This window comes from Cyprinodon variegatus, unplaced genomic scaffold (assembly GCF_000732505.1).
Source record: "Cyprinodon variegatus isolate N-32 unplaced genomic scaffold, C_variegatus-1.0 Scaffold1103, whole genome shotgun sequence".
NCBI classification, from domain to species: Eukaryota; Metazoa; Chordata; class Actinopteri; order Cyprinodontiformes; family Cyprinodontidae; genus Cyprinodon; species Cyprinodon variegatus.
The window spans coordinates 111,222-120,301 of NW_015151556.1; the positions used below are offsets into that span (position 1 = coordinate 111,222).

Sequence of the window (9,080 nt, forward strand, 5' to 3'; positions counted from 1 at the left end):
ATGATTTAGAAACTAATTTTGCTTCAAGAGGAGAAATAAAACTGTTGCTTTTGGATTAATTAAGATTATTTCTTTGTTAAAGTCTCATTAGAAGCTTCTGTTAGATAATTAGAAACAATAAATACGGGTCAGAACCTGAAGGTGTGACCCACACAGGCGGTTCTGTTCAGGGTGGAAATGAGCGGCTGGTTTCCCATCGCTGCCTGGAAACATGAGGTTAGAGCTGAAGCGGGTCAGAGCGGTTCTGAAGAACCAGGAAGGAACCAGAGAGCCGTAAGGCGACACCAAGATACTACTGATCCAAACCAGGATCTCTAAAAGAAACCAGGAAACGTCAGAAAGCTCCTCCATCACCCAAACACCTCCAGAAGCCCGGCCCACAGAGCCTGAAGCTACAGAACCAGGCCAGAACCATCAGAACCTCCTAAATGAAACTAAAAGATTGGCTCCTTGTGTTGAGGAGCAGAAACTGAGACTCTTCAGAGAAAGGAGGGAGAACTTCAGAACCAAAGAGGATCCACTCAGGTTCTGGTTGGATGTTCTGCTTCCCAGGTTCGGTCCAATAGAAGAGCCTCGGGTCGCCGAGGGAAAGGTTCTATTAAATCTGGACAGTGACGGTTCTGTTCCACATGGAGGTGTCGTCAGCAGGTCCGCTTTCTGAACCTGGACTCATCTGAAGTAGAGTCCTGATCCAGTTTCCCTGATGTTCCTAGAATACTACCTGGATTTCCCCCGTCTGGTTCTGCTCATCTCTGATCCAGTTTGGTCGGATTTGTGGACTCGGTTCTGGGGTTACGAGTCCGCTTCCCGACCGGTTCCTGATGGTTTGGGTGGTATCGGATGGATGCTCGGTACCAGCCGAGTACTGAGCAGGTCCATCCCTGATGTTCTGATGGACCCTGGCCTCTGAGGTCCAGTCAGGTTCTGGTTGGTGTGATTGGATCAGGCGGACTCACCGGGACAAAAAGTCCTTTGATTTTCCTCCATGTTGGACCAGCAGCGTCAGTCGTCATGGAGACCAGACATACAGCTCAGAAGCCTTAACCCCGCCCCCCTACCGCCCCATCAACCAGAACCACTAGCAGCACCGACCCAAACCAGCAGCAGCAGCGAGCCCGGTTAGAGCTGCAGGTTAGTGACGTTAGCTGGTTCTTTACTTACTTGCTTTCTTCTCTGGAGATGAAAGATCTGAAACATGTCAGAAAGTTCCAGCAGAACATGAGAAACAAACAGGAAGTAAACGGACCGGACCCAAACAGAGTCCTGGTTCTGATGGTGGTGATGCAATTAGAGTTCTGATTCTGCATCAGAACCAGAACCAGGAGAAAACTTCTCGGCTTATTTCATAACGGAACCAGAACTTTGAAAACAGAGACGTTTCCGTCTCCTGCTTCCACCCAGAACCAGAATGAAATCTGTTTAAAACGGGACTGGACCGGGTCTAGAACTTCAGAACCACACAGGAAACTGAGCCTGAATAAAACCTCATCAGAACCAGCTGGTTTCTGGAGATGATCTGGTAGGCTCATCAGAACCAGTGGGTCCAGTTTTTCCAGAACCAGAGTCTCTATTCCGTCTGATTGGACAATAAACCGGGTCATCTAACAGAACCTGGCTGTGATCTAGAACCCGGACCTCCTGAGACAGGACTTCATTACATTCTGGGACTCAGAACCGCATGTTGGTTCTGCAGCTGAATATTAAAGTACAGCTGATTATCATTTCTACAGTTTCCTTTAGAACCAGAACTTTGGCTGGACTGGAACTCCGAACAGAACTGGTCTGAAGGGCCATAACCTGACTCAGGTCGTTACCATGGCAACAGACCATAAAGATTAGTCCTCAAACCGCCCGACGGAACCTCAGACTGTAGCAGAACCAGCGGAGGACAGCCGTACCGTAGTCCGTGACGGATTTCGGCGCCCGCTGCTCCGTCTCCGTGTTCCTCTTCTTGTTCTTGGACTTCCAGGCGTGGTAGACCTTGAGGCGGCGGTGGAACTCCTCCCTGCAGGCAGCCAACAGCTCGATGTCTGCAGGACAGAGAAAAAGAACGTCAGACAAAGCAGAGAAACCCGACTTATTCGTGTTCTCCCTGGAACCTCCTCTGAACAAAGTACTCTACACTTCTAACCGGAGGGTCTGAAATCATTCATGGTTCGATGGAATCATCAAAAGACTCAAAGAACCGTTTAATAACAGCAGAAAACTACAACCAAGGTTGGAAGAGCCTGGATCTGATCCATAAGGTTCTGGTGAGAACAGGTCCAATGAAGATCCAGGAATGACTTCCAGCACCTCATGGTGATTCCAAGCTAGGCCAGAGATCTGGACCAGAACCAGATTCCTGCCAAGGTTAAGATCAAAAGGAGGCAAGGAAGCTATAAGAGAATCTACAACTTCCAAAAATGGTTGCAGTGAAGGAGAAGTTTGGTCCATCACTGAGCTGATGCTGGTTCTGAATGATGAGAGGTCCGTAAAGGTTCAGTTTAGCTAATACCATGACCTATAGGGAGCGGTACCACCATCAAAAGGACGTCACCGTGACCTGATGGTAGCAAGGCCTCAGAGCACTTGATGCTACCACACAAATGTACGTCCTGCCATCGCGAGATGTTAGGCCCCAAGACCCAAATAACGTCAAAGCACGACCCCAAGGCTGCCTAGCCTCGTGAGACCATCCTGATCTCGCGAGCTTTCAAGATGTCACTCGCAGATCAGTCTGGAGACTCTCCGTTGAAGAAACTTTGGAGCCGTTCACTAAACGAACGTCCAATCAGCGTTGGCTTTGAGGCGGGTTGAGGTGTGACGCAACGAGAAGCGCGACAGTTCAGTCTAAAGAACATGGCGGCTTCAGCCGATGAAACTAGCGTTAGCGTGGCTATCGAGCAAGTTTTATGGGAATTACAGAGTATTTCTTCACTGAAAGAAGAGCAAAACACTGCTCTGGAGGCTTTTCTCAGAGGAAAAGATGTTTTTGCTCTTCTCCCGACTGGTTTCAGCAAGAGTTTGATCTATCAATTGGCTCCTCTTCGTCGTCGCTCTGTTAGTACGTCATATGCTTCGTTGATCTGATTGGTTTATTTGGCCCGTCTATCACCAACATAGGCCAATCAGCTAACCAGTATTTTCGCCCCTTCCCAAAATTACTTCAACGGAAGGTTTCCAGATGGATATGCAGAGTCAGGTTAAAGGCTGCCACCCGATACCAACTGTTAGCCACGGTGGAGGAGGTATGATGATTTGGACCCGAGATCAGCAGGAACTCACCACAGGAAGTGTTGATGGCGTCGCGCAGCTCGGCGTACTTCCATTTGCTCAGCTCGAACTTCTTGGCATTGGCAGCAGCTTTGGAGGCCTGAACCTGTGGACCTCTGGACAGCAAACAGGAAGTGGAGACAGGAAGTCAGCGATAGCTGAGGGACACCAGAACCTCTGGGAGATAAAGGTCCACCTCAGGAGTGGAGTTCACCACAGGGAGTGAGGAATGTAAATGTTTTCAGGTGAACCAGTTCTAACTAAAAGCTGAGACCAGCCTTAATTTGGGTAAAGTTCTGAACAGGTATCGGTTGATACCTGGTTCTGTTTCAAATCATAGTCCGATTCCTTCTCCTGCTAATCAGACCTTCAGGTTTTATCTAGACTCTCATCTCCAGGAGGTTCATCAGAACGTCCTCTGTGGACTCCACTCCATCAGGAGCTGCTTAAAGGGGAAACCAGAGCCCGGTTCTACAAACTGGACATAGTTATGGGTCGGTAACAAACACCAGGTGGAGGTGAGGAGGAAGCCTGTAAGGAGGAAAAAGGAAGGAATAAAATAGGAGGGCATGCTGCAGATACCAGGAAGTCCAGAAGAACCTGAAGGTCCAGTGGACAGAGAGTGAAAAGAGCAGAACCCCTCTCCATCAACACCGGACTTTTCATGTTGGAAATTAATTGAAAATTATTTTTACCGATTTAGAAATTTATTTTTTTTTATTTGAATTCATTTATTTTCTGATGAACAGAAGAAACCAGAAGATCAGAAAGATCTAGATCATCCCAAAGATCCATCTGAACCACAAGCTTCTGATGAATATCTGACCGGATCTCAGCCGGTGCTGAAACCTGGAATCATTCCCTAGTTTGGAGTACGACACAGTTTCCTGTTGGTGGCGCTGTTCTCGCAGCGTCTTGTGAACGAGTCAGTTCTTTGCAGGTTCTGTATGACTTACAAAAACTTCTAGAAGGACCAAAAAGTGAACCAAACATCGGATGAAGGTTCTAAGAGAACATCTGATCTTCTGCTTTAATCTCAGAGATTCCAGAACCAACCGGATCCATCTACCTAAACCTGAAATGTTCCGTTTCAGCTGAAGGAACATCTAACCAGCAGGAGGTCCACCTGAAAGGTCAGAAGAACTGGAATCTTTCTCTCTGAGGGAATCAACCCTATAAATACTGATCCGTTTAAATCAATCACAATCATCTGGTTTTCATCGACGATTTGATCCAAATCAGGAGAAATCAAAGTGACTGATCGACCGTTTTTTTTACCCACCGAGCGAGAAGTTCAGACATCTCCTTCGCCATTTCCTCCCTGAAAAGCATGATGGTCCCAGTTTAGCAGTCAGAAAAAGGGATGTGGGCGGAGCTTATCAGATACACAACATTTCAACTCCAGGAGAAGAAGAACTAGAGCTGTTTCTACACACCACAGGTGCCCCGGGTCAGAAGGATGACCCAACCCCCCCCCAGCACTACATCCCACTAAATTAACCCAAGTCATGCAGAACAATCACCATGAAAACAACAGATCCTTAAGCACTTTAAGCATCAGCTACATCTGAACATCTAAGGAAAAACATCTGTAGTTTTGATTCAACTGAAAATAATCATCTATAGCCTTCATTTGGTTGAACATGAGTTTTTAGAACCAATGCAGGAGGAAATATCAGGTTCTACTAAACCAGTTCCAGTCTTCTGATCCAAAGTTATTTTAAATTATCTGTGTCGCAAAAAGAGGCTCAGTTTTACACCTAAAAGCTTCTGTATATAAAGAAATTAAAAATTGTTTCCTTTCTTTCATATTTCATTTAGCTTTTTTTTACTCTTTTATAAGTTAGCTAAAATGTAGAATTAAACTGATAACAAGAGTCGGTTTTAGGTTAACATCTTCCATTCATACTATAAAATAGTTCCCAGCTCTCAGATGTGTGACCCCACTTTCCATCACTAGGGGGCAGCATCACATTTTTGTTCTCATAGGCGTCGCTATATAGAAGAGCTATATATATATATATATATATATATATATATATATATATATAAACTGTAACTGGAGCGTGTAACAAAAGTAATTCCCCTCTGGGATTATTAAAGTATTTTTGATTTTGATTCTGATAGACCCCGCATTGTGAGGTGAGAGGTATGCGGACAGAGCGGCCATCTTGGGTCAGACCAAGCTGCGGTCAGAGACTATACACGTCCATAGGGGCTAACCCTACTTTATAACCTCAGAGGCTCTGAATCTGGGGAACTCTAATGCTACGTTTAGCCCGAACGCAGCGGAAGGAGCAAAAACTTGGTGCTGCTTCATTTTTGATGCTTGGGTTAGGGTTAGGGTTAGCCGCTACGGTTGAAAAGTGGGTCTAATGTGCGTTGGGCGGAGCTACCCTATCCTTTCTTTGCTTGTAAAAATGGCAGCTATATTTGCTGTGATCAGTGGGTAAAAAGTAGTTTTAATATGTTTTTAAGTGAGAAAGTCCACCTGAAACCTTTATTTGTGTAGTCAGTTCATCCAGATTACGATCATAGTTTGAAATATTGTTTGTCGGAGCCACTCAGACCCCCGTACGCCAGTGGAGCGCTGTCGCTGGGAACCCAGTTCAACAGCAGCCTCTGGCCTGGACGCCTCTTCGCGGTTTGCCGCGGCGGCTGGAAGGTGTTTTTTTACGTTCCTAATCCAAACTACAGGCACCAGAATAATTAAATCTAACATTTTATCGGCAGGTACTTTAATAAACGTTAAAGGCTAGGCGTTGACTCCTCTGTTTCAGAGGAATGATCATAGCGCTCTGCATCAGCAGTGCTGTGTCCGTCTTCCTGCCTGATCAGGTTATCCGATCGGTTGATGCGGCGCGTCGAGCTACACCTGGCTACGCTGCTTCTTCTTCTTCTTGTTTACTACTGGTGGTTGGCTTTGGTCGCAGTAGCGCCACCTTCTGCTCTGGAGTGTAAACGCTTCGCCTATGAGAAAAAGGAGCAGCGCATGAACCGAACGAAACACACGCGAACCGAACTGAGACAGTCGAACCGAACGGTTCGGACGGTTTTCATAAATCGTCCCATCCCTAAAAGAGTCTGAAATTTATTTTACTACTTGTTTTACTACTTTCTATTATTGTAAGTAAGGAGGAACACACTCTGCCCAGACAGAACAGGGCTGATTACCAGGCAGTAAGGGCCGACAGTGAAATCCATTGATCTTAATTTATTTAACTGGAGTGAATAATTGAATACTTTTTTCCCCCACTACTGTAACTATATATAGTAGTGGGGGGGGGGAAGTAGTAAAAAGTAGAAATATTAGTTATTAAAGTCCTTGAAATGCTGAGAGCCTTTTTATCTTCAGAGGGTTTTTTAAGCGCATGGCTGTAACAAAATCTCCCTGAGGAGTGTTAAAGTCTCTCTGGGCTGACTGCTGCGTTGCCATGGTGATTTGCACACACAGCGGGAGCTTTTTAGGTATTTATACTGGTTTGCATATGTTTTTAGAAGCGTAGGGATGTAGGAATTTTACCTTTTTTTTGTTCACTTCAAACCTTCAGCAGAAAAAGCGGAACATTCGTTCCTACAGGCGAAACTTCTTCAGCTTTTCTGTCTTTAAAAGGTTAAACGTTCTGAAGAACCGATGCTGTTTCTGATTGGGTGGCGGTCCATTTGGGCCTAATAATAACGATTGGATCAGAAGACGGCTCAATGGTTTAGTTTTTAATCAGAACTTCACATCTTCTGAGCTAATCTGGTAAAACTCTGTGGAGGATCTCAGGAAGATCCAGACTGTTGGTTCTGTTCTAAGCTGAACCGCCCTAAGTTAAGCTAAGCTAACCCTTTGATCAGATCAGAACAGGTTCCTGCAGGTGTGGAGAGTGTGAGAAGAAACCTACATGGTGTAGCTCTTCAGCTTTGTGTTGGACCCAACGCTGTGGAGAGAGTTAGAGGACGGTCAGAGTCAGAACAGCACAACCGGATCAGGGAGAGGAACCATTTTCCTCCCTCCTCATCAGACCACCCATGATCTCCAATCAGAGGAGATCAGCTGCTCTCTGTTGATCACATGATCCCGTCTATTATGGAACCAGGTCATAAAGGAGGAACTATTTACTGGTTCCTGGTTTCCACCAAACTGAACCCAGTAGCACCAGATCTGTCTCACTGGGACTGGTTCCGTCTACGCCAAAAGTTCTTTCTACTCACAGAGTCCGATCTCGGGCTGGGGTCTGATCTCCGTGCAGGGAAGGGGCGGGGCCCAATCTGCGGCCTCAACTCAGGCACCAATCCTAGACCAGGCCCCGCCCCTTCCCTTCCCTGGCCAGGAAATGTATGGGGCCCCATCTTTGGCCAGAGAAGGTTTGGTGCCCCATTTCTGGCGAGGGAAGGGCGGGGCCCATTCTCTAGCCGGGGAAGGATAGGGGCCTGATCTTAGACCTGGGAAAGGGGGCGGGTCCGAGGACAGCCGTTCTGGTGCGATTCTCTGGCTGTTGAACTCTAAACCAGAACTGTCCTGGGTTTATTTATTGTTTTCAGAACCAGGCCTGGTTCAGAACTGGACCCAGTTTGGTGGAAAACCCTTTTTAGATTTCCATTTCTCATCAGGCTGCTCCTACCATGGACATAATTAGATCTCATGTTTCTGATCATTTTAATCAGGCTGGAAATAATCAGACTGTTTCTGCCTTTCTGAAGCCGTTTCTTCACTCGGACTTCCGGCTCTCAGCAGCCGCTCCAGGCTGGAGGTTAAAACTGCTGCTGATCCGTAACAAATCAACCCGATTCTAGTCAGAACCTGGAGAGTGGGCGGTTAGCGGGCAGATTGTTACAGCATGCAGGGGATCGGAAAGGGGCGGGGTTAATTTAGGAGGGTGAATCTGAGGGTCTTACGCTGCTCTCTCTGGGGACGATGGAACGGAGGAGCCGTTACTGGGAGAACAAAAGAAGAACATGGTTAAACACAGCATGGCGCCTTCAGAACATCAGAAGCCCGTCGGTCTGGGTCCGGGTCCAGGTTCTGTTTGTCCTCATGTTTCAGCCTGAGGACCATTAAGCTCTGAGCTCTGAAGGTTCTGCTGGTTTCATCTGTGAACCAGCGGCGTAATCTGCCGTTTTTATTCATATATCAGGTTAAACCTCCAGTCCTGCAGACTGGTAACCACTAACCAGCTTAGTTTCCTTCTGTTGGTCTCGGAGCTTAATGGGACCCGGCTCTGACCCTCCCCGGCGGTTGTGTCGGGTTACCTGCGCAGACCCGAGTCGTTCAGCGCCTCCTCGGGGATGAGCTCGGACTCGCTCTGGGCGATCCTCATGGCCAGCTCCCGGTCCCTCCTCTCCTGCTCCATGACGGCCTGCCGGGCCACCTCCTCCTGCCGCTCCGCCTCCAGCTGCAGCTCCATCTCCATCTGAGCAGAGACGCCATGAAGCTACTGAGATCTACGCCTCCATCAGCATGGCGGCCAAACACCTGCTTCTAGGAGGTTTCTGCACCTCCACCAACAGTTCCAGCATTGATCCCAAACAGGAAGGAGCAACATTTGCTTCTCCGCTAATTTCTCAGGGGAAACCAGAGGTTCCATTTCTGCTTTGTACAGGAAGCCATCTTAGAACCATCAGACGGACTTTAAATCCCCTTCTGTTAATCGCTAACATCATTGTGAAATCGTGCGAATCAGCACCAACCTGCATCCGCCTCTCCTCTTCCTCCCTCTTCTTCCTCTCTTCCTCTTCCAGCTTCCTCTTAACCTCCATCTCTGCTTTCCTGTGGAGAAAACGGAATCACGAGTCACCAAAGATTGTTGTGGTGGAAGGTTCGCAAGCATTTTGGTTGT

The 9,080-nt window shown here is 47.3% G+C and overlaps 1 protein-coding gene across 8 annotated transcripts in view; it reads right to left on the bottom strand.

Moving 5' to 3' along the window:
• The window catches only part of LOC107101489 (unconventional myosin-VI-like), a 76,546-nt gene that overhangs the window by 4,398 nt on the left and 63,068 nt on the right, over positions 1 to 9,080 (bottom strand). Inside the window, exons 27-34 of one of the 8 annotated variants that reach the window (XM_015400431.1) lie at positions 8,932 to 9,010; positions 8,494 to 8,654; positions 8,140 to 8,178; positions 7,146 to 7,181; positions 4,538 to 4,576; positions 3,268 to 3,371; positions 1,899 to 2,030; positions 1,162 to 1,188 (exon numbers count right to left, since the gene is read on the bottom strand). In XM_015400431.1, coding sequence (XP_015255917.1) covers positions 1,162 to 1,188; positions 1,899 to 2,030; positions 3,268 to 3,371; positions 4,538 to 4,576; positions 7,146 to 7,181; positions 8,140 to 8,178; positions 8,494 to 8,654; positions 8,932 to 9,010 — 617 coding nt within the window. The remainder of the gene's footprint in view (positions 1 to 1,161; positions 1,189 to 1,898; positions 2,031 to 3,267; positions 3,372 to 4,537; positions 4,577 to 7,145; positions 7,182 to 8,139; positions 8,179 to 8,493; positions 8,655 to 8,931; positions 9,011 to 9,080) is intronic. The other 7 variants (XM_015400435.1, XM_015400434.1, XM_015400433.1 and 4 more) reach the window with 7 other exon arrangements.